At 45.0% G+C, this 25915-nt stretch overlaps 1 protein-coding gene across 1 annotated transcript in view; it reads left to right on the plus strand.

The window, feature by feature from the left end:
• Window positions 1–25915, plus strand: part of FUBP1 (far upstream element binding protein 1) — a 1223929-nt gene that overhangs the window by 54709 nt on the left and 1143305 nt on the right. Inside the window, exons 3-4 of the mRNA XM_044085874.1 lie at window positions 18983–19021; window positions 25695–25708. Of these exons, the coding sequence (XP_043941809.1) occupies window positions 18983–19021; window positions 25695–25708 (53 nt within the window). The remainder of the gene's footprint in view (window positions 1–18982; window positions 19022–25694; window positions 25709–25915) is intronic.

Consider the following 25915-nt stretch of genomic DNA (forward strand, 5'->3'; position numbering starts at 1 on the left):
GGAATTTACCAGTATTTTTTCCCAACTTCCAGAACAAAGGGGAATATAAATTACACAAATTGGACGTACATAGACAACTGCACTTTTACTTGCACAGGACGAAGGCTACTCGTAAGTCTGATCAATTGTTTGGGTCCTTTGCCAAACCATCTTTAGGAAAGGCTATTACCAAAGTTACTTTAGCAAACTGGATTTCGCAATGCATCATCCATACTTAGCCTGAGGGAAACCTGCTCCTTCAGGAGTCCATGCCCATTCAACTCGTTCCATATCTACTTCTGCAGCGTTTTGGTCCAGAGTTCCTCTGGATGATATATGTTCAGCAGCTACTTGGTGGTCTTCTCATACATTCATTTCTCATTTATAAATTGGATATGATATCCAAGAGTAGGGCTTCCTTTGGCTCCACGGTGCTCAGGAATATCCTTCCTTGAGGACCTCCCAGGGTTTATTAGGTAGCTGGGAACTCTGTCCCACAGGTTGCAGAACAAATGAAGTAACTACTTCAGATGAAGTTATGTACTCGCCATAATGATGTTCTTCATCTCACATTGCTGCAGTCCTTACATTTGGGTAGTCCGCTGTCCTTGGTCGGCCCGAATATCAAAGTATAAGGCTGACGTCTGTCAAGGCGCATTTGACTGACATCAGGACGTCAGGGTACAAATGCACATGACCGACGTCATATCCTCAATCTTTTTTGCCGCATGGTCCGATGCAGAAGCAGCGTTGCAAGTGCCGGTTGGCGTTCTGAAATTGTTCGGTTTCGGAGTTTCAGACAGAGTCAAAGTTGGCTTGCCTCAGTGGTTTACCGGATGTCAGAAAAAGTGAATAATTGTATTTCTTGTGGGAAACAGATACCGCATAGAGACCACCATACTTTGTGTATTCCTTGTTTAGGGCCTGAGCACGACGTTGTTGGGTGTCGCTCTTGTGCTAGATTCAATAAGCGCACTATAAAGAGAAGGTTAGATTGTGCCAGGTTAGTCTTCGGGAAGCGGTGCAATTATAAAATGCTGTCGGAGGCTCCGCCCGCTTCGAAGAAGCGCAAGGACAAAGCAGTTAAGCCTAGGCTAGAAGAACCGTCTGTACCAGACGCCGGTTCTTTAGAGTCGTCGGTGGAGCCGGTGGTTCCACCGGAGGTTTCTTTGGGATCTCAGGGAGAGACTTTGTTATTGCAGGATGTGGCCTCTCAGGAGGCAGGTCAGGCTGATGGGGCTTCTCAGGTTACTATACTCCCCTCCCTTCCTAGGGTGGTTAGGCCCTCTCCTTCTGTTTCCAAGGCTTCTCCCAGAGGCAGGCCAGGTTTAGCTTCAGTTGGTGTCACCCCTAGTTCTTCAGGAACTGTGCCCAAGAAGCATATGCTTAAAATGGCAGAAGATTTGATTACTTTAATTAGGGGTTCTTTGCCCCCTCCTGATAAGAGACCTAGGGTGGAACCTGAGCTAGGGAGTTTTGAGCAGGCTTCGGATGTTTCAGAGTCTTCGGCTGAAGACTTGCAGGAGTATTCCCCTTATTCTGATTCTGATGTGGATGATTCTACTCCTTCTGCTTCTCCTGAGGATTTTTCTTTTTCAGAAACTCTTCATTCCATGAGGGAGCTTTTTAAGTGGGAAGGTCAGGACTTCTCTGATTCCAGGAAAAGGCTTAGGGAATTTTTGTTTTTACCCCAGCATAGGCCTTTGGCTATACCTCCTGTTTTGGATGTGGTGGAAGATGTTTTTACAGAGGCTTCTCTTAATCCTGATTTTTTTGCCTCCTGCTCCTGTTAAACCGGATAGGTATTACAGGGTGCCTGAAGCTCATAAGTATCTTTTTAAGAGCCCTAGGGCAGACCCAGAAACTGTTAGTCAGGGGCCTAAAGGTGTTAAGGCTTCTGTTGTCAAGAATCCAGTTCCTTCAGATTAAAGAGGCCAGGGCCTTGGATAGATGGGGAAAGAAAGTTTATACTTCCTCCACTCTAGCTATGAGGGCTTTGAATTGCCAGTTTCACATGTTGAAATACCAAAACTATCTCCTTTCTCAATTGAAGTCTAAGGTTGATGCTCTGGCGGAAGGTATTGATTGTAAAGAGTTACAAGATTTAGTACATGTTTCTGAACAGGTGGGTAAGCATTCTTTGCAATGTGGTTTTGATGCTGTACAGGCCTCGTCTAGGGTGGCTGCCACTGGGTCAGTTCTTCGCAGGCACGCCTGGCTGAGGGATCAGAATTTATCTGAACATGTTGATTTTAGATGCTCCTTTACAATCTGATGTGGTGTTTGGGTCTCCTGTTGAGACAGTCTTAAAGAAAATGGAAGACCAGGCTAAGTCTATGCAGACTGTTAAAGATTTTTTGCAGGTTCAGCCTCCAAAGTTTAGTAGAAATTGGCCTACTAAGGGGTGGACCTATCCTTCTTATGATTCCCAGTCTAGGGGTAGATCTAGACGTGGTAGGGGCAGAGCTCAGGGCTCTTTCAGGCCTAGAACAGGGAGTTCTCCTGCGCAGTCTTCGGGTGAGGGCAGGGGTCAGTCCTTTCGTAAACAGACCCAATGACCTACCTTTTCAGCTGCCAGAACCTGCTCGTCTGGCAGCACCTTTGGGAGGAAGGTTGGCACTTTTCAAAGAAAATTGGAGTTTAATTACCCAAGACAGATGGGTATTGGATATCATTTACCATGGTTACAGGTTTTATTTTCATACCCTGCCTCCTTTCAAAGGCATGCCAGACGTTCCTCCTCAACAAAGAATAGAGGCTCACAAGCAAATTTCTCTGTTACTCCAAATAGGGGCTATACAGCCGGTCCCTATGCCAGAAGTGGGCCTAGGATTTTATTCTCGCCTGTTCCTAGTACCAAAGAAAGGGAACACGTGGAGACCAATTTTGGACTTATCTATCCTCAACACTTATCTGGACATTCCCAAGTTCAAAATGTTGACGTTACAGCAGCTTTTACCTCTGCTGGGCAAAGATCATTGGATGGTAACCTTGGATCTCAAGGAGGCTTATCTTCATGTTCCTATCGGACTGAGTTGCAGGAAGTATCTGCGTTTTCGAGCTGGGACTTCTCATTATCAGTTCTCTGCATTGCCCTTTGGCTTATCTACTGCCCAGAGTGTTCACGAAAGTTCTGGCTCCAGTGATAGCTTTCCTCAGGTTAAAAGGAATACAGATCTATCCTTATTTGGACGACTGCCTGATTCTGGCTCAAGGAAGGACGAGCTTCTTCATCATTTGGATTATGTGATAGCAGTGCTAAGATGCCTGGGGTATTCTGTGAACGAAATAAAGTCCAGTCTAGTACCCTCTCAGGACATGTGCTTTCTGGGTGTGAGACTGAATACAGCATCCCAGATGGCCTTTTGACCCCGGACAAACAAAAGAATCTTTCCCTTTACTTTCATCAGTTGTCTCATCAGTCCAGGCTGACTGCAAGGACAGTCCTTCAAGCCTTGGGGTTCATGGCATCTTGTATTCTGGTGCTTCCCAATGCCAAACTGCATATGAGGAAGCTACAATGGTATCTCAAAAATGTATGGACACAGCACTGCCAGGATTTGGACACTGTCATTCAAATAATACCTTGCATTCAAAAGGAATTGTTGTGGTGGGCTCAGGAATGTCACCTAAACAAGGGACTCTCTGTGACTCGGCCAGAGGCGAGTCAGATTCTAACGACAGATGCCTTAGACATTGCTTGGGGAGCTCATCTAAATGGAAAGTGGATACAAGACAAGTGGCCTGCCAGACTACAGCATCTACATATCAACTTGAAGGAGATGTTAGCAGTCCAGTTTGCATTAATAGCTTTCAAGGATTTACTTCTTCCAGGGCAGGTGTTGATTCTAGCAGACAACACAACTGTCATGTGGTACATCAACAAGCAAGGCGGAACACATTCTTATCCTCTATGCAGGCAAGCAATGATTTTGTGGGAGACTGTTCTCAGTTTACAGCTAAATCTTCAGGCAACGTTTCTGCCGGGAGCACAGAACTCCTTAGCAGATGTGTTGAGCAGACAAATTATGGATCCCCACGAGTGGAAATTGGATCCTCATGTATTTCAGAAATTGACAGTGTCATGGGGAACTCCAGACATAGATCTGTTCGCTTCTCCACTAAACCACCAGCTGCCAAAGTTTTGCACAAAAAGGTTTCATCCCACAGCTTGGAAAGTGGATGCTCTTTCCTTCAATTGGAGCAATCTTCATGTGTATGCCTTTCCGCCTCTGCCTCTCCTCCCAAAGGTACTACTAAAGGCCAGACAAGACAAGCCAAGGATGATTTTGATAGCTCCAGATTGGCCTCGACAGCATTGGTACCCATTACTGAGAAGCCTGGTACGGAAGCCTCCATGGTCGATTCCACACCTGTTGTCTCAGGAGGACAGTCATTTGCTCAATGTCAAGCTTCACTCTCTGCACCTAACAGCCTGGCATATTCTGTTTTGAACCATAGTGGGCCTCCACTTCCACAGCAAGTTTTGAATGTTATTTTGGAAGCTAGAAGGCCTAGTACAAGGAAAGTGTACGCAGATAAATGGAAGAGATTTTTATTTTGGAGTGCAGCAAAGGAATTTGATGTTTCCGAGCCTAATTTAAGTGTGGCTCTTCAATATCTTACTGAGTTATTGGACAAAGGTTTGTCCTTCTCTTCTATTAAGGTTCATGCTGCAGCAATTTCGGCTCGCTATGATTGTGACCCACCATTGTTTTCTCATCCTTTGTTCAAGCAATTTCTTAGAGGGGCAAAGAATATAAGACCCCCACGAAGAGCTCCTACTCCTGCTTGGGATCTCAATTTTGTGTTGGAGAAACTCACTCTACAACCTTTTGAGTCTGCAGCTACTGCTGAATTAAAGTTTTTGTCATGGAAGACTGCTTTTTTGTTGGCTATTACCTCTGCAAGAAGGGTTTCTGAGTTGCAGGCCCTTATGGCGGTTGAGCCTTTCTTAATTTTTCATAAGGATAGGGTATCTTTACGTACTAATCCTTCCTTCATGCCTAAAGTGGTTTCTAGTGTGGCTTTAAACCAAACTATTCATTTGCCTACTTTTATGCAAATCCCCAAAATAAAGGGGAAAAGATTTTGCACACTTTAGATGTACACAGGCAGTTGCGATATTATTTGGACAGAACTAAAGGGTTCAGGCAGTCTCAGCAGTTATTTGTTTCTTTTGCTTTGAGTTCTCAGGGCAAGCCTGTGTCAAAACAAACTATTTCTAAGTGGATTGGGTTTTGCATTGCTTTCTGTTCCCATCATGGCAAGGAGATTCCAGCTGGGATTAGGCCTCATTCCACTAGGGCTACTGCCACTTCAACAGCTTTTTTGAGGGGGGTGGCAACTAAGGATATTTTGGAGGCAGCTACTTGGAGTTCAGTGCATACTTTCTCTAGGCATTATCACCTTCCACTGTACTTTAAATCCAGGGCTGGTTTTGCCACTGCTGTTTTGCAGGGCATTTTGGCAGCTCCTGCTTCATTATAGTTTGGCCATCCTCCCTTACCTCTGCTTTGGGATTCTACCCAAGTGTAAGGACTGCAGCAATGTGAGATGAAGAACATAGTACAGTTTTGTACCTACCATAAATGTAGATGTTCGAAGATCCACATTGCTGCAGTCCAATTTACCCCCTCCTTCCCTCTGTAGTTAGAGGTGGTTGTGTGGGTTGGGTTGTAAATATTGTGTATATTGTATATATTGTACATATTATTAGTGCAAGGGTGGTTGGTTGGTTGTTTGCTGTTTTTTGGTTTGGACCTTTATTTTTAGGGTCTTCTGACATCTGGGGCAAGAAAAGACTGAGGATATGACGTCGGTCATGCGCATTTGTACCCTGACGTCCTGATGTCAGTCAAATGCGCCTTGACCGACGTCAGCCTTATACTTTGATATTCGGGCCGACCGAGGACAGCGGACTACCCAAGTGTAAGGACTGCAGCAATGTGGATCTTCGAACATCTACATTTATGGTAGGTACAAAACTGTACTTTTCATCTGAGTAGGTACTTCATTTGTCTGCAACTGACCCCCCCCCCCCCTCCATGCCCCTTATCCAGTATCCTGCTTCCTGACTATGAATGACATTGGTTCATGCAGTTAGGCAGTAGGTTATGGTACTCTGTCGAGAGTCTTGGTTGCTAGTTTAGGCAAACTCTATCTGGGGAAAGGGAGTATGTAGTGGGGGATTATGGGTAAGGGGAGGAGCTAGGAGCTTGGATCTTTTAGCTAGTAAAGCTGCTGGCTCTGATCCGATACCCACAGGTTGCAGACAAATTAAGTACCTACTCGGATGGAACGTTGTAGTGAGTACATAACTTTTTTTTGTAATTTTTTTTTTTTTTTAAGCCTCCATTTAACAATTCTTTACTACCATGGGACCTGACTATTACCTTGCAATCACTGGTACTCTTCTTCCCCCCCCCCCCCCCATTTTTGAACCAGTGGCTACTTGTGACTTAAAGTTCCTCCCTTGGGAAAGGCTTCTTACAGTTATCACCTCTGCAAGACAAAGTTTGGAATTGCAAGCTATTGGTTCAAATGCCCTTTACTTTTCCATAAGGATAGTTACATTCGGGATAAATCTTTTTTCCAAAGGTGGTCCTGAGTCCAACATTCTATCAGGCTATAGACTTTCCTGTCTTTCCAAATTTTTCCAGTAAATGCAAATACTGCTTAAAACTGTTAAATGTTTATACAATTATTTGTCTCAACAGAACTAAAGAATTTTAAGTGATCAGAACAATTTGTCGTCTCTGGTGCAACCTTAGGGACCTCCATCTCTGAGGTTACCTTATCAAAATGATTACCTTATCAAAATGGTTAAGAGCTTGCATTATTCATTTTAGAACTGAATCTAAAGCTTCCAATGCTGGTGAAGGCACATTTCCACCAGATCTGTGGCTACTTAAGCTGGTTTCCATTTGAAGGCTTCCATGAGTGAGATGTGTGCAGCCGCAACTTGGGTTACTCTGCATACCTTTACTAATTTCCAAATTGGATTTGGTCTCCAGGGGAAGAGCCGCCTTTGGTTCCATGGTTCTTGCAAATAGCCTTCCATATGGCCACACAGGACCTAAAGTAGCTGGGGACCGTCTCATCAGGCAATTATAGATTGACATCAGATATGGAACGTTGTGGTAAGACTACTTTGTCTATCTTCATCTGTTCTTGGTGTCTCACCCTCTTCTACCTCCTGTGGATATCTGGAGGAGCTATCTTTTGTTTAGGACATTCCTTGGACGTGGCTTCATTTTAAGATTAGTTTCCTATTCTACAAATCTGCAAACTTGATCTGAGGTGTAATGTAGAGGGGCATTATGGGTGGACTGTAGTTTTTTGTGTGGTGCAAGCTATAGAATGACAGGATTGGTTCTGATCCAATCTGTCAAGATTATAGACAACACGGAACGTCATGTTAAGACTACAACTTTCCCAACCCTTTCACACTTTGTGCTCTATTTTCACCCTTGTTGGTATTATCTTTCCATTACGCTTGGTGTAATTTCTTCAGTTTCATTGGTGGTACTTCAGTTTTTCTCCTTGTATTTAAAAAAAAAAAAAAAAAAAAAAAAAAAATATTTATTGCTAGGATGTCTGAAAAAGATCCTTCACATTCAAAAAATGTAAAGTGTTGCACACATTTATGCCTCTGATTCTCTTTCTGTCTTATTGCTTGGGCCCAGGTCATTTAACGGTTGCAGCATTTGTAACCAGTTTAATCCTTGTGCTCTTGCGGACAGGAGAGCACTTGCTGCCCACCTCCTTTTTTTTCCCCTTTTCCCTACCATCTCAGTTATCAAAACTTCCTTATCTACCAAGTCGGAGGAAAGCAGCAACACTGGAAATTCGAAAGGGAGCCTCATCCCAAGAGGTCCAGGCAGACCAAATAAAATCTGGAATTTGCTTAGAATTCTGTAGTGCCAAAGAGAACTGGGGACAGGAGACAGATTTCGGATCAGTGTATTAGTCTGTTAAACATGCCCAGTTCTGGATGGTTATGGTTCAGCCCAGTCTGCCATTTCTGTACAAGGGTGACTAGACGTGCTTGATCTTCAGGATGCATACTATCCCATAAAGATGAACTGAACATCTTAGGTTCATAGGTAGGTACTAGGCTATCTGCCCTAGGGCATTTATAACCCTAGCCAGAATGTGTTGGCTTTCGCCTCCCTTTTAGACTAGATTCCTGAGCCTGTCCAGCAAGGCCATAGAAGTGATCCCAGGAGCAAATTTACGATTTCCATCCACTCAAGATTTCTCAGAGGGTCAGTGAGGGGCTCTGCCTAGCATGGACTGGGATTCTATCCCAGAGCGTGGGAAGCCTTTGGGATATGAATCTATCCCTCCAGCATGTCCTATTTATTGTTGTGCTAAGGTTTAAATCCCTGGAGCATGTAGCTCTAATGGATCTGTGTGGTGTGTGTTTTTTTTGTGGAGCATGTCCAACAATTCTGGGTTAGACATGGCCTTGCATGTCAGGCAGAGATCACCTCCGAGTAGGCAGTAGGCAACTGAGTAGAGCTGGAGTTTCTTTCTTTAGTAGAGCTGCACAGGGCATATGTTTGAGGCCCACGATCCTCTTGGTGAGGTATTTTTGAGGTCTTTCCAGCTGTTGCAGGTGTCTGGTAAGGTACATCCCAAATGGGGCATTGTAATCAATTATGGGCCTGGTGAGCGATGAGTAGAGGGGCACAATGACATCTCTTGATCTAGATGCGAGCCCTTTCGTGATTAGGTGGGCTATAAAGCCGAAAGACATACGTACAATAGAAGGTTTTTCTAACCGCTTTGGCAATGTGATTGTCAAAGGAGAGGCAACTATCTACTTGGGTCCCCAGATCCCTGATTACTTCTGTAATTAGTGGGTTACCTCCTATATGGTAGTTTGTGGGCACTTTGTTTTTCTCAAAGGGGGTGACTATGCATTTTTTTGCATTTAACTTGAGGCCATGGTTTTGACACCAGGTATCAGTCTCCGTAAGGCCCTTCTGGAGGATGCTTGTCAGCTGGAGAGTCTATTATGGCTCCCAGTTTGCAATCATCTGCGAACTTGGTCCTCCACAGTCCTCCTGTGTTTGCCTGTACCTCAGAAGTATATACCGAACAAGAGGGGTCCCAAGACTGATCCTATGGGGACGCCACTTCTAACTGGTTTAGAGTCTGGCATGGCACCCGCGACTGACCATGTGAGTTCTATCCCCGAGCCAGTTTTGCAACCCATCTTGTGACATATGGGTTGATATTTAAGCTAGTAAGCTTATTTATGATACCAGAGTGGGGTACTGTGTCAAAGGCTTTTGCAAGGTCTAGGTAGGCTGTGTGGACTACCTTTCCATCATCTAAGGCTCTGGTAACTGTTTTGAAGAAGTCAACTAGGTTTGAGGCAAGGTCTACCCTGTAAGCCGAATTGGGTGGGGTCCAATGTTTGGAGGTTCGCAATGTCTTTGTTTGAGGTCCATGATGATGCGCTCCATAGCCTTGCAGGTCAGGCTTGTAGGGCGATAGTTCCCAGGATCCGTTGTGGTGCCATCTTTGTGGAGCGGGATCACTGTTGCTGTACGCCATTCTTTGGGTACATAACCTGTGGTAAGGCTGAGTTGGAACAGTGAATTCATGTGAGGGTTTAGTTCGTTTTGGAGTTCGTGTAAGACGCAACCCAGGATATCATCTGGTCCTATTGATGCTGTGTTTTACTTTGGAGAGGGCTGCTTTCACCTGTGTCTGTGATGTCTGGGGGACTGCATTCTTCTGGGATAGACATGGGCCCTTTTGGGGGGGTGGGGAGTAAAGTTTGCCCTGAACCTGTCCGCCAGGATGTTGGCAATGTCTGTGGGTTCAGTGTATTTTGTGCCATTTTGCACCAGCTCAGAGCAGATCTGAGAGCTGCCACCCAGATTTTTGACTTGGCTAAAGAATGCCTTGTGATTTATCTTATCTCTGTCGTGTTGTGCCCCCCCCCCCCCCACCTTCGAAGCTGGCCCTTGATTTTGAGGGATCGAAGATTCTTGTTAGTACTGATAAAGGATGCCTTCCCTTTTGGGATTTTGCCTTCTGTAATAGTTTTCTTCTGTTGTATAGCTTATTTTATGGTCTGGGTCCACCAGTCTGGTCTCCTGTTCTTGGAGTGAGTCTTTGTTTTACTTGGGATGGCATGATCCATGCATTCCTGTAGGTGCTCATAGAGTGCATTTGTAAAGGATTTTGCAGTTTGGGTAGCATTTTCCATTAGCCCGGGGGCTTTGAAACTTTCCACCTCGTCTTGAAGTGTGAAGTTAGCTTTTGAGAAATTTCAGTGGTTTCCTTGGCTGGGGGTGGGGTCGGGATGTGGATGTCCATTGTGATAAATTTATGGTCTGATCTTGCTAATGAGGGATTTACCTCTGGTGTGGAACATTTGAGCCCCCATGTCAGTGATGACCAAGTCCAATATGTTGTCCCCACTTGTGGGAGTGGTGACCTGTTCCATGGCATTTGAGTTTATAACCTCCAGGAACAGTTGGGCAAAAGTGTTGGGACTTAGTTTTCCCAGTCAGTTTGGGTAGTTGAAATCCCCCAATATCATGGTGTTTGAGAACTTCATATTCTCCAGTGTTCTCAGGAATGCCGAGTGGGGATCCTGAGACGAGGTGGGTGATCTGTAGCAGGCTATGAACTGAAAAGCAGTTTTACCAACTGTTAGTTGCACATGGATGGTCTCTGCTGCCTCGTGCAGTGCCATTAACCTGGAGGTGTGGGTATCCTTGATGAAATGGATACTCCCCGCCTTTAGTATTCCGGTCAGAGTTCTGGGGCCTAAAGGAATAGTAAGAGTTGAATCTTGGTAGTGCTGGGGTGCTCTCTGGAGTCTTGAGCCAGGTTTCTGTTACTGCACAGATATCGCTTTTTCTCCATACTGAGGAGTTAGTGGGTGCATCTTGAGGTTTAGACTTCTGGCATGGAGTAGCATTACCCTTGGGTTTTTGTTTCTGGTATTGTCTATGGAGGTGGGTTTGAGCCTTGCCTAAAAATGCCACTATGGGGGTGGCAAGAGCCTTAGCCAGTATTCAAAAGCGTAAGGGTGGCAGGTGCAAGCCATCCCTGGTGAAGCAACGTGGCTTGTCTAGCATGTCATCCTAGGCTGACTGACACGATCCTTTTTGAATGACCCCAATAGCTTAGCCAATTGTTAAAATTGATCATTTCGTCTTTATACTGTGGCATCATTCTTCCTGAGGGCAATATGCTACTCGGGGTCAGGGTCATACCGGCCTGGGCTACATGATCAGAGAGCTCCTCTGTCTCCATGTAGTCCAGGGAGGCAAGTCTCAGGTCGTTCACACCAACATGGACCATGACTCATATATTTGTACCTGCTGTGGAGTGACCAGAGTGCCTGTGTTGTGGCAGATCCTGGCTCCAGACAGGCAGCTTACAGTGACCCTCTCCTTTTTCAGTCTTTATCGTTGTGCCTGACAATAGTCTCCAATTACTAGTGTTTTCGGTGTGTTATTTAGCCTTGGGGGCTGCGACTGTGTGGCACACTGACGTCATGAAGTATGTGATGCGTATAAGTTGTTGTGGGGTAGCTGTTGCTTGGATGTCTGCTTTGGCAGATTTTTATTTAGAGCCTCAATGTTTTTGTGAGTTTGTGTCTTGATTTGCTGGTGCGTTTGGTCTCTGAGACTGGTTGTGTGGTTGAGTGGTTTCCTTCTCTGACTGAGCTAGTCTTGGGTTGAGAGAGCTTGGCCTCCAGTTTGGTTGTATAGTTGCATTTCTCAGATATTTGAGTTTGTTGGAAGAAGGAGAGGGTTGTCTGTGTACATAAGGCAATTGTAACATTGCCTCAAGATTCCCAGATTCACCAGGTGGTCTGGAGAGTATACCTGAAACTGCGCTTTGGACATGCCTGGATAGTTGAACTGACTTATTGACTGACTGGAATGGACTAATAGGCAACCTTGTACTTCTGGATAGTATAAGGGGGTGTAGTGCTTTGTTAGTGCTTACTGAGAAATGTGCGCAAGTGCTGGGCTGTAGAATTAAGGTAGAGTGCTTACTTTGAGAGAGTGACTAGTTCTAAGGGAAAATTTGAAGAGCAGACTTTGTGGAGCTGGGAATTGTTAACTGCTTAAGCGATGCTGTGTGACATTGTGCAAAATCACACTAAAGTGTGTTTTAAGGCAGGGAGTTTGAAAGATAGGAAATGGCCAATAAGCTACTAGTTATTGGGCTGAGACCACTCCTCCAGGGACAGGCTGCTCAGAGCTCCCCACTCTCACTGGTGAACAAAAGTTTCCTCCTGTCCAAGTAAGGATATGGGCAACACAGAAACTGACACAGCCTAGAATTCAGCAATACCTGAAAACTGGACTATTCTAGTTCAGAGAAGGCGGGAAACAAGGATATCTTGTTTTTTTCTTTTTTTCACTTGTACAGCAGAAACTAGGCACAGGAATACAGTAAATGCTTTAGATCGGCTAGCACACGAGTGTGTAGCCTACAACAATTAAGGCAAAAACTACTTTTTAAAGTGCAAAACACAAAAAAATGCTGATAAATGCAGAAAAACTTTGCAGAACTCTGATAGTTAGAAAACTCGCTTTTCGGCAAGACTAAAGTCGCTGGAAGGAAAGCGGAAAAAAATACTTGCTGCTTGTAGAACTCTGCAGGACACCATGGGGAGCTTTGCAGAGTCTAGAAGGGGTTTACACTTTGGCTGGAATTCAGTAGTCATCAGTTCATGGCACTGCCCTTTGGCCTCACCACAGTCCCAGGATGGTTTTCCAAGTGCATGGCAGTGGTAGCAGCTTACTTGAGACTGCAAGGATTCAGTGTTTCCATTTGTAGAGTGGCTCATTACTGTCCTGACCAGGCATTGACAGAAGTAAGAGATTGTGACCTTATTCCCAGCTCTGAGTAACCATAAATTTCAACAAGTCTCTTACAGCCAACACAAATGTTGGCATTCATAAGAGCAGCATTCAGTATAGTATCTGTTTGCACTCTGGAGGAAGAGAGGCTAACGATGAGGAATGCAGGCAGGAAAATTAATTTGCAGCTGCAGAATTGCAGCCCAGTTGGTTTCCTCAAACCCTTGGAACGATGTAAATGGCAGTTACTTCCTTAAGCAAGACTCCACATGAAGATTCTGCAAGACTCCACATGAAGATTCTGCAGTGGATCAGTGGTCAGCACTTTCTCAACCTATGTCAGCGAAGATGAGAAACTTGCATACACCAGCAAAGGTATCTTGTACACAATTGCAACAGGAGTTAAAATGTTGTCCTTTAATCTCCCTCAGCCCAAAGCCATAGTTTACCACAGATGTTTCCCAGATTGGGTTGTGGGGGTGGTTCCTTGAATACCACTTGCATATTGGTGTTCTGGAGATGGGAGCGGTGCTTCTGGCTTTGCAAGCAGTCTAAGGCCATCTTGGGAACAGTTGCAATCCAGATAGGGTGAACCTGGTCCTCCTCGTCTGTCTGGGTCTGCTGCACGCATTTGAGGAAATCTCTTAACAGATACTGCTCCTGAAAGAGACTAGCCAATGAGGTTTTCGGACTGAATTTTAAAGCTTTTCTCTTTCAGCTGGAAATGCACTGTCCATTTGGAACTTTAAGTTAGCAGTTTGAGGAGCATGACTCGCTGCCAGTATCTGCTGGAAACACTGGCTGTTTTTGGCTGAAAGTAGTGTGTGCTCGTATCTTTAAACCACCCCCCCCACGTGATGTTTACATGTGCCCTATCTGTGGAAGGTGTTAACTTTTTCCTTTGCACTCCGGTTCCTGAATAATTTTCAGGGCTTTACTCCCAATTTGGGGGGTGGGGGTTGTACAGAATCTTTAACATTCCAGCAAATGTATGTAGGATTATTTGATTTTTATGGTAAATAGGTAATTTGATCAAACTGATCCTTGGCAGTAATCGTCCTCTGGCTCTACCTCTGTTTTTTCTAGAAGGGCACAAATTTTAAGGATGGCCATTCCAGGTGTCCAGCCTTTGACAAAGGACTTTAGTCTAATGGCTTTACCTGTAGCCTCCTCCAAGGTCAGCAGAATCCCACTCAACTATCTTGAAGCATGCTAGCCTTCTGGTTTTGAGTGGGTATAATTCCATACTATAACTTCATTCTCGTTGCATTTCTTTTCCCAGTGCTCTGTCCATAATTTACCAGCCTCTCCTACAGCCCCTCAGAATACCCATTTCTAATACTTGGCAGGCATGGAACTTAAGGGTGTTCTAGGGGGTCATGCTGTTTAATCTTTCCACCGGGGTGTCACTTTTCCATTGACTTACTGTCTGATTCCCCTTCCCTTCTTGCATCAGAAGGCTATTCCCCACTGGGGCACATCTCCCTACTGGGGGACAGTTAAGTACCCTCTGCTGTACATCCCACCATGGTTGAGCTGCTACGTGAACTATGGTCACCTGGGCCATAGTTGGGTCTTTCGCCTTGCTCCACAGTGCTGGCTTATTCCATGTGTTGAGATCAATGTTTAACCTTTATGGTGATTGCTGCAGTAACCCGCATGGAGAACCTACTACAGTTACTACCAGCTTAATGTTACTGTACATGTATAGTGTTACTATTGCAGTTTATTCTCCAGTTTTATTTGGGCAGCTAAGGACTGGTTAGGGTATCACTTTTTCCCCCCTCCCTCTGGAAGGGGAAGAGCCTCATGGCATAGAACTGCTCTCATGGTGTTTGTTGCACAAGTCTGTTTGTGGAGAGGCATGAAAGTGAAAAGGACATTTTGTGGATGTAATAACTGTGTGGTGGTGAATGAGGGTCTTCAACATAACATGCAGGATAGTTTCCCAAGGTGGTAGTTTACAGTACTTTTGATTTACTTAACCCAACTGTAGATGTTGGTTTACACATGTGCTCACTTCACTTCACTTTTCAGATTGAAGTGCCGCTTCAAAGCATATGAATGTTGTGTTATGGCGCATGAGGGTTTGTAGAATACCCCCAAAATGTCTACACTGGGATTACAAGCTTGGAAGGTATTGCTGTGCTGCTACTTTGTGGTGGCTTTTCTGAGGAAGTGCTAACCATCTAAAGGGATGGTAGGGGGGCAAGTACCAGGATATCTTATCTAGCTAAAAGGAAAGGTTTCTCCTTGGTGCCAATGGAAGGGACCAGCATCTAAACCAGATTCATGTGCTAGTGTTTGATATGAGAGCTGACAGGTGCCATCATTTATGGGTGGTTTGAGTTTAAGTGGCCACTTCCCCACAGCACATGATTAGTAACTGTCTGTGGGGAAAATACCTGAGATTTGCTTCACTTATGGAAGTGGATGACCACAAGAACTGTTGTCCCCAACCACCCCCCAAAACAGGAGCTTCTTTTAAGGCATTGCTGTACCTGCAGTTTCAGCCATGGGAATGTGTCAGAGTTGATCAGTGTTGCTAGTCAAACTACCTGGGTTGTAGTATGGGCTTTTTAACCTTCCTAAGTTAGTGGAGCTTGTTCACCTTTTGGCTTTGCTAACTAGTTGCACATGCTGATCCAAAGACTTTTCAGAAACCTTGAAATGTGCATTTTGTTCTGTCAGGTGTGAGGGTTCCAGATTTGAACATTAAGATACTCCAGTATTTGTAGTTTTTGGTAATTTCATAAAAAAAAAAGTAGATTCTAAGTAGTTGTAGGCACGATTTGGCCAAGGGAGTTGTCAGGGAGCCTTTTTCAGCCTGGTTCCAACCCCCCCCCCACCACCACTAAGTGACTCTGCTGTGGTCTGGTTTGGTTTCTCCAACTGCTTATCCTATTTACAAAGTCCCACTGGCATCGCCTACAGCCACTGTGGAGTAGGGGATAGATGCATCCTCCCTGGCTTCCATCTGGAGAAGGGAGTACCACTGTTGCCCCTCTTGTGGGAGGGGTGAAGGTCTACCACACATGTGAAACAGCCTGTGCCTTGGGATAGGGTGCCAGCTTTGGGTTGATTTTCCAGGGAGTTTCGGTTGGGGGGATACTCTACTTATTTGGACGGGGGAGATTTGCTATGGAATTTATCTGCTTTTTCCTGTAGTTCCTTTTCAGAAAAAAGGGAAGAGTTTTGTGACCTGGGGGGTGGGGGGGTTGGAACGAACAACTTTGAATTTCAGGATTTTCTTCTCCGCCTGAAGATTCTGCTGTTTTATTATGATTTGTTACTGCAACTTGCTATTGGTCCTCCTGTATAACTGTTAATCCCATTCTCTCTGACAAGCGTGGGAAAGCTTTGACAATTTGGCGAGTTTTAAATTTTACATGCTAGTTTATTCCAGCTTTTTAGGTTCAACACTTCAATGTTTTTTATACTTGGAAAAAGGTTGTGAAATTCATTGACTGCTTCATTTTGTGTTGTGTTTGTGTGTTGTTGTTTTTTTTTTTTTTTTAAGCGTGATTTTAAAACATTTGTGTTTTACTGCTGATGCTCTCTCCACAACTTCTCAACAGAGTCTTCTAATCTGTTCTGAGATTTGCTAGGTTACTTAAAATCTTCCTGAAGAAAAATTTTTAAAATGTCATGAACAAGAAAGTCCTGTTGGCACCTTCTGCAGCTGTGATGCTTTGTTTGAGGGGGGAAAGTTGATTAAGATAAGACATATCGCCCTTCCTTTTAAGGAAAAATAATCTCATTTCTCTACTGCAAACCCCCCCCCCCAAAAAAAAAAAAAAAATTCAAGCAGCAAGTGTCAGCAGAACATGGCAAGGTGACTCCAAAAATGGAAAGTTGCTCAAATCAAGGAAAATCTTTTTTCTGGATCTCTCCCAAAGATGCTTAACTTCACTTTCCCATTGCCAAGCCGTGCCAACATTTCTTGATTTAAGCCAGATAAGTTTCAGTACAGTTGCCGTATTTGCTGTCTGCTAATCCAAGGGTATTTGGCACCAGTATTTGCTTATTGCAGATTTAAGAAGCTCATCTCTTTCCATATATGAGGTTCTAATTGTGGACTCTCCCCAGATGCGAGTCCTTGGCAGGTGTTAATCTTCAGTCTTGTGAACTTTATCTTCTGTCATACCTTTTCACAGAATATTTGTTTTTCTGGGAAACTTACTAGATTCTGTTGTGGCAAGACTTTTGAAACTTCTGTCTGGAGAGAAGTTGTTCCTGAGCTTTTTACAATTAAAACCAGGTATCTACTTGGGGAATTGCTCTAGATTCTGAGGTACATTGCTTCTGATTCTTGCCAGTCCCCAGGCCAGATATCACATGAGATAATTTAGTGGTACCTCACATCAGGCAGGACTTCGCACACTTCATATCCCACTGTTGGTTTGTAAGGAGGGTATCCCATTTAGGTATCCAGATCTCCCATTCTCACTTGCGTCCTCTTCAGTCCATTACAACATATGTTTGAAACCTGGCATAGGAGTTTGTGTACAAAGGGTTGTCGGTGCAGAGTCTGTAACAAGTGGGATAGACTGAGGCACACGGTTCAGAATAATAAATGCTTGAAAGTCCTAAATCTTTGGTAAAGTTTTCATGGGCATCACTGTAGTGATGTATATAAACTGAGTAATGGATTCTTGCCCTACCTTGCAGGGGGGGCAACCAGCTCTTCCAATCTGTGCAGGTTTTTACATACCTTCCCCCTCCTAGAAAAGAGATGCCACCTCCTTTGGGACCCAAGTTTTGTTTGAAGCTTACTGTTTCTGATTGAACCAGCTTATCTGGCTGATTTAGAACGTGTAATGTGGAAGACTTTCTCATAACTCCTAAATCTGTTACAAGCTCCTATGGTGGGTGGAAAGTGTTAATCTCACTGAAGTTTTTCCTGATCCCAAAAACAAAATTGTCCATAGGCAGCTCTGGTACTACTTGGACAAAACTTTCCTTCAGGAAAGTTTTCCAGTGAAGGAGGGAGGATAATCGGCACTTATTCTCCAGGGGCTCCTGAGTTTTTAGCATCTGCACCAACTGCCAGACCATAAATTTAAGGTTGTGAGCTGTAGTTCCTGTGTTATAGGGTTTCATTCCCTAAGTCCTCCATTTGCTTGCTGTGCATTCCCCAAGTCCTCCATTTGCTTGCTGTGACCAAGAGCAAATCACTTAACCAGACGTAGCTTTTGGGTTGCCTCTGAAAGGGGACGGTGTCCAGTGGGCCTATTTGGCTAACCTAGTATTTTACTAATTAAATCATTGTTGCAGTAGTTTAGGATAACTATAGTACAGTTAAGTTAACTTACCATAACCGAACGTGTTCTAATAGACAACTGTTGAAATGTCCCCTGCCCCACCACGCACACTTTCTGTAACTGTTGTAGCACATTTTACAGCATGAGTTAAGAATATTTGTACTAGTTTCCTGGTGTTTTGTTGTTCAAGGCTATTGCCTCAATTTCTAGGACAGGAAGGCTCTGAAGTGTTTTGAAGCTTTAAGTGCATTTTATATGGAGCACTCAAGTTCCTGGCAGTTGTGCCCATGGAAGGCACCCTCATTCTTTGAAGAGAGAGACTGGATTGGTCATATCCTTAGCAGATCTAACCCAGCTTGCATTAGTACTGAGTTAGTCTATTAAGACTTCTAACATTATGGTAAGCTAACTTGTACAGCTGTACATGCATTTTCTAAATATGAAGCGGTCCTCTACTAATTTTAATCCTTGAATGTTTTTTTTTTTTTTCTGCTCAGAATGAGTAACTTGGACAGTTGAGAGGTGTAGACATCAAGCAGTGTGTGGTTTTACCTTTGCTGCTCTCTTGCTGCCTGGAGCACATCCACAGCACAAGTTACAATGATAACGCTGCTTTGGGGAGTGGTCGTCGGTTCATGCGCACTCCTAGAGTGCTGTTCTAGACAGAAGTATGTTGAAGTATGTGTAGATGGAGCTGTAGTCTTTTCCTTTGTAGTTGTGCTTTGTTTGTGTAACTAAATCCTTTGTGGCTACTTATGTAAGTCAGTGGCTTGGCTGCAGAGTACAGTTTTATGTGGTGGGTAATTCTCATTTCTTTTGCACAATTATTTTGATGCTCTTAGTCAAATAGTGTTCTTAAAGTGATTTTGAAATTTTATTTTTCAGATCAACCGGATGCTAAAAAGGCTGCTCCTCAGAATGATTGTAAGTTATGTCCTTCTATGATTGGTAGTCAGTTAAATTTTGAAATGTCACGAACATCCGTGTTCAGTTTAGCCTGTAACTTGGGGGGGGGGGGGGGGTGAAGACTTGGCTGAAACTTAGTAGCCCTGCATTTCTATGCAAATATGAAACCTGACAGATGAGTGTAATGTGCTTTTGTCATAAGGGGTTTGGTCTAATTTTTTGAAGACTAGTGAGGGCAACTACAGCTTAATTGAGTTGTTTGACACATCTTTTAAACTAAATGTTTTTAGCTTATTGAAATTTTGGTTACACTCCAGTAGACCTTTCTTTTGATCTGGTTCATGGTTCATAATGCCCTGATGGTGCAATGTGCTGCAGTGAAATGTTACATGCATAGTATTGACAAATTAAACTTTTATAAAAGCCCTTGGTCCTTGTACTCTTGGTGTAAACAAGAAGTTTTGGCTACTTCATTGCGATTCTTTTGTGAAGAAGGAAAGTTTAAAATTGGTTCAGTCCAACTATATAGTGAGAATAGGAAGGCTAGTTTAACTCTAGTGAATGTAAAGGTTTAAAAATTGAAAACGTTGAAAACGTGTGCATTGCAAGCCGCCTTTGCTTCTGCAGTTTCAATTTTCAGGCTTCGAAGTCTTGATGCACTTCTAAGGCTGGAAGAACCTGACTGAGTTTGGGTACGACTCTGAAATTCCAGTGTTCTCCTAGTTTAAAGGAGGAATAATTGTGTGCAGATGTTTTGTGTGGTAAAGAATAAAGCTCTTTATGAGGAAAGAACCAGTGCAGCTGAAAATAGGGTGAAAATGTCACTTCACTAATCAACTTGTGTCCTAGAAAAGTAGTTTCAGAAGCGGCTAATAACTTGAATTGAGTTTTAGAATTCATGTTATGTCGTGTTAAAGTGGTTGGAAACTATTTTAATACAGAATGCTGAGTTTTTTTTGTATGATCAGCCAATGTCTGTGGGTCCAACTAAATAAATGGAAGGTATAGGAAAATTAAATTGAGAAAATTGAACAATTGATTGGAATGCAAAATAAGGGGAAGTGGGTTAAATTACGGATCTGAAGTAGTTTACTTCATTTGGTCTTCAACCTGTGGGGATATCTGATCCGAACTGATAATCTCACTAGCATCTGCTCCAATCTCCTCCCCTTACCCATAATACACCTCCACTACCTTCCAACCCCCAGATCTTGTTTGCCGCATCTTGCTGAAGCATCGTGATCTCCTGAGCTCTGAGTAGTAAGTGGGTTTTGAAAGCTTTTAGAAGCCTTTTTTTCTCTAAATTTTAGTATAGTGTGAGAGTATAGGTTTCCCCTTCTCCCCTCTTTGGTAGCGTTGTGATATTAAACTTTGTTTTAGCTTAGCTTGTTGGTGTACCCCCCCCCCCCCCCGCAGCATTGTGTGGTGAGTGGCTTAAGTGGGAAAACCAATTTTTTTCTCTCTCCTTGTTTGAGTGGCTGATAGTAGCATGGCTGATGCACCTGTGTTTAAAAGGTGCACTGTGTGGTCATAAATTGCCTTCAGCAGATGGACACTGTGTAATGTGGGTGGGCGTTGCCCATCCAAGTACTAACTGCTGTATATGTGCAATCAGTGACAGGAGGGCTAAGTTGGAACTGAAAGGCCTTCTTCCCACTTCTGAGGTGGTTTCCTTGTCTTGTCCTCTGCTTTGGTCATGGTGGCTGCTGTGGCCACCTCTCCTGTCCTTGCTTCTCCCTCCCAGACTGTGACTCAACCTCCTGTTTCAAAGCCTGCGGAATTGGAATGGAAAAGGGGCAGAGAAGGACAGGGAGCCAAAATCTAGACTCGAAACACACTAGGTCCCCGGATCTCCCTTCACAAGCTTAAAGTCTGCATAGGATCCATGACTCCCCTCTGCTCCTCGCTCAGATTTTCCCCGGAGCTGGAGGGGAGACTCCCTCCATCTAGGGCCTCTGTTCCCTGATCTGCAAGGACAGAGTCCGTGGTCTCCTCTAGGTCCACGTCGTCCATCAGAAGTCAACATGGATAAAATGATGAGGCTCATCTGTATCCAGATGGGAGTCTTGCAGCCCCCTCTCCCTCAGGAGTGGGAATTCGCTTTTTTACACTTTTTTTTTTTTCTCTCCATGATCCGTCCACAGGGTTCGGAGTACTCTGATCTGAGGATGGCCTTTGTCAGGAGGTTGGCGCCAATGGTACCTGCTTCCTCAACGCCAACAGCTGCTTGGACCATGTCTGATCAGACTAGCTCAGGTTCGAGCCGCTCTTGGAGCTGGAGCTTGGGTTGTCTGATCGATGGAGTACAACTTTTTTGATTGGCTCTGGCTTTGTCAGGCCAAGTTCCCTCCCTTGGAGCTCCGTCCACTTTGGGCCCGGCTCAGATTCTCGCGTCTGATCTGGGGAGACTGTCTTCCTTATTGGTACCCCAGGAAGTTGGTTCTCCCTCTGCATTTGATATGGTAGTTAGTTCCACTGGATCAAGACCCTTGACTATCATTTTGGACTTCGCCTTGACACCCTTGGCTCTTCCTGCGAATCCTATCATTTTACCAGAGGGGACAGCCATGCTCTAGGAGCCCTAGACTGTATCCCCCCCCCCCCCCGAGGAACAAGTGGCTTGCAAGTTCCCCACCAGAGATGTGCCTTGCAAGCATACGTGTAAGAGGAGGCACTTGGACTCCCCAGAGTCCTTCACTGACTGTATGGTTTTGGATGATGGGAAAGGTTCCCCCCTAGGTCACCTCCAGAGGTAGTCTACTTTGGAGACTACATGGAAATCCTTCGCCAGCAAGGAGGTTGGTCAACCCCCAAACCTTATGACTAGTCTATTCCTGGAGGCTTTTGGCACGGGCCCATCTAATCTACTTCCTAGGTGTCGCCTCCTGCAGATCCCTTGGTGGACCTGGTCACCATGCTTCTGGAAGGAGCCTGACACTGTGGAACCAATCCCTAAAAGGCCTGATTCGGTCTGGAGTCCACCTTCAAATAGGCCAGCATGGAACAAGGGCTCCCACGTAGGTGCTATGGTGGTAGCAGCCACAAAGAAGGAACTAGCCCAAGAGTTCCTCGGTTCATCCTCCTGACAGTCACGGATGCTGGACCACTTAGGGAAGCAGGTTTACACTTCAGCTACATTTTTCATTTTGGGAGCTGAACTACCTGGCTGATGTCGCGAGACTCCAGCCGCGACCAGGTCAAGGAGCTGGCTGAGTCCCCTCAAGTCCATGTCGCAGGAGGACAGGGACTGAGTATGGCCACTTTGAAATCTGTCGCCAACATGTCCATGTGACTCCTTTCACATGCTACTGAAGGAGTGGCTAAGGTGGCTGGGTCTGGTGTGTCCATGAGGCACAACACCTGGCTGCAACTGTCACGGAGCCTTTGAAGGCATCCTTGCCAATGTGGCTGGGTCTGGTGTGTCCATGAGGCACAACACCTGGCTGCAACTGTCACGGAGCCTTTGAAGGCATCCTTGCCAATGCCCCTTATGACAGCTCTACTGTCTTTGGTAAGGTCATAAAAGACTTGGTCCAGAATGAGAACGACCGGGAGGACACTGTTTGCTATCGGGATCTGCTTCTCGAACCCTCCAAGATCCTTTTCCCAGAATCTGAGAGGGCAAAAGATGTGGTTCCGGAAGTCAGGTTTCCCAAGAATTTGCCCCCCCCCCCCCCAGAGGCAGAGTAGGACAGAATGGATGCCTGCCCAGAGGCAGAGTGGGTCAGAGGAATTTTGGGTCTCAATCCTTTCTCGGATGGCAACCCTGAGGGGTTGCCCAACTGCTCTACTCTGGAGGTAGTTGGGGATGCTTGTCCTTGTACCTGGCGGTATGGGAGTCCATAACAGACCACTGGGTGCTTCAGATCATACCCAGAGGATACTCTATCCCCTTTGAGGTTCCTCCTGGGCGTACCACCCACGAAAGGGAGGCAGCAGCACAGCAAATTTCCAAGCTGCTAGAAATGAGAGCCATTGAAACCATCCCCCCCAGATCAGTCTGGATCAGGGTTCTACTAAAGGTTCTTTTTGGTGCCAAAGAAAACAGGGGGACTTGGTGCCAAAGAAAACAGGGGACTTGAGGCCCATTCTGGATCTATCTACCCTGAACCTGTCAGTTGCCGAAGAAAAATTCCAGATGGTCACACTACAGTCAATCATACTGTACCTGCAAGAGTGAATGGATGTGCTCGTTAGACCTCTAGGATGCTTACTATCACACACAGATGCACAAACTCCAGGAGGTCCCTCCACTACCAGCTTGGATTCAATCATTACCAATTTCGAGCCCTGTCCTTTGGTCTCACCACAGCCCCAGGGTTTTCACCAAAGTGATGGCGGTGGTAGCGGATCACCTGAGGCTTCAGGGAATTCAGGTCCAACTGTACCTGGACAATTGGCTCCTCACTACTCCTACCAGGCATCTTTCTCAAACCAGGGATTATTTCTTAAGCTTGTCCTGCATTTGGGGATCAGTCAGTGCATCCAAATCACTTCTAAATCCTGTCCATGTGATGGATTACATTGGGGCAAGGATAGATGCATTGCAGTACAAACTTTTTCTGACCTTGGAGAGTACAAAACCTGAGGATGCATGTGTCTCTGATCTACCATTATCATTATCCATCTGTGGAATCCGTGTTGAGGGCCTTGGGTTCAATGGTGACTACGATAACACTTCCATGTTTCTGGTTACATATAAGAATTCTACAGTGGACGCTAGCTGTAAAATATCTCTTGGAACTTCCATTGTATCCAATAAATCTCATTCAAGTCTGTTCGTCCCTTCTCTGGATGTGTTTTCCGAATGGCTTGGAGTGACTACCCTTTGTTCCAGCACCTGTCCAAGCCACCATGACCAAGGATGCCTTACAACTTGGGGGGGGGGGGGAGCATTGTTTGGGCAGGGCAGTTTAAGGCCTGTGGTCCCCTGTAGAGACCATTTTGCACATAAACATTCTAGAGATGAGGGCAGTCCTTTTTTAGCATTGCAGGCCCTTAATGCCTTTCTTCCTCTGGGAACCATTGCAATTCAGACATGTCGGTGGACTATTATATCAAACTGGGAGGGAACAGATCTTACCCCCTTTCACGAGGCCATGAGAGTGTGGGAATGGGCCATCATCTGTCATTTTCTCATAGCAAGGCACATTCTGGGACGGTTCAACATTCTAGTGGACAGGTTGTCAGACTATTCTGATGCCTTATGAGTGGTCTCTTAATTTTGAGTAGCGGAGCAGATCTTCCTGGAGTGGAAGTGGAAGAGTGCGATCTCTTTGCATCTCTTTCCAATGCGAAGTGCAGTGATGTTTTTTTTTGCTCTGAACACCTTGCCAGGGGAATCCCCCAGAGATGCTCTAATCCATGCTTGGTCTTCCGTATGCTTATCCTCCAGTACTTCCTTATTCCGAGGATTTTACAGCAGGCTTGTCAACTGAGGAGCAAGTGATACTCATTGCCCTATTTTGGCCTTGCCAGGTATGGTTTCCCTTCCTTTGGTCTCTCCTTCTGACTCTGCCCTGGATCTTGGATCCCATTCAGGATCTGATTTCGCACCCATCAGGGGTTCCTCATCCGAACCTGGACAGTTTGAAGCTCACAGCTTGGCTGCTGCTCCCATGATCGCTAGGACTCCTGGATTATCCTTCAGTTTGGTCTGTTCTGGTGGCAGTTCATAAGGCTTTATAGCAGTAAATGGAAACACATTTGTTTCATTTTAGGCCTCAAACGAGTTTAGACCCCTTAATGGCTCCTATTTCTGCCATTCTTTATTTCCAAGCTGATATTTTTTCAACAGGGAGTTGGTTCTACTGTCAAGGTTCAATTGGCTGTCATTTTTCATTTTCATGTGGGTGAGAATTCTGCCTCACTAGCCTCTTCCAGACTGTATAAAGCCTGTATTAAAGGGACTTTGCTGTTGCACCCTCCTGTCAAGGATCCTGATCATAGTGTTACACTGCTGCAGTCATCACACTTGGGTTATCCTGCTGTCAGGCGGTCCCACAGTCTGCCAGAGTTCCAAAGTCTTGGTCTGGCGTCTGTTGCTGTCTCTTCTTCCCTGACGAGCGCCAGGGGTATATGAGGCATCCGCCATTTTCTTCAGTCTTTCTTGCACGGTGCCCGAAGCAGTTAGCAAGTGCTGGTCGGCAGACTCCTGAGATTTTCAATTCGAATTTCAGACCGAAGTCTTCAATAAAGCTAAGTACCCCGTTGGGGAACCTTTTTCTTGCCTCAGTCCGATGTGAGAAAGTTAACAATTGCATTTCTTGTGGGAAGCAAATACCACCTAAGGACTTTCATTCTTATTGCATTCCTTGCCTAGGCCCAGACTACTACGTCACAGGTTGTTGGTTTTGTGCTAGGTTTAACAAACTGGCTATAAAACGTCTGTTTGATTTCGCCCGACGTTATTTTGGTAGGAAATTTAATTATTCCATGCCATCTGAGCAACGGACTGCCGGAATGCATAAAAAACGCAAAGATAAGGGCAGGCAGCAGAGACCCAAACCAGACTGGCATCTGCTAGGCCAGTCGCCAGTTCGGTTTTCAGTAAGGGGCCTACGCAGCCCCTGACTACCGCTGATTCAGAACCCCAGGCGGAATCTGATTCCCAAGAGGAGATTGCTAGGTCTCCACAACCTTGTATCTTTAGGCCCTTCCGACTCCAGGGCTGAAGGAGATTCTGGTGCAGTTGAAACGCCTTCAGTTGCAGAAGGTGTCTTCAGACAGACTACAATCACTATTAAATCCTATACAAAGCTGAAAACTCCTTTAAAAGTAAAGACTGTACAGCAGTCTCCAGTACCAGGCCCCATGCTTACAAAACAGATGCTTAAGATGGCTGAAGACTTAATTACCCTAATCAGGGGTTCCCATCCCCCTCCTGATAAAAGGCCTAGACAGGAGGAGGGA

Source organism: Protopterus annectens, chromosome 10.part0 (assembly GCF_019279795.1).
Source record: "Protopterus annectens isolate FY-2018-M chromosome 10.part0, PAN1.0, whole genome shotgun sequence".
Classification (NCBI taxonomy): domain Eukaryota; kingdom Metazoa; phylum Chordata; order Ceratodontiformes; family Protopteridae; genus Protopterus; species Protopterus annectens.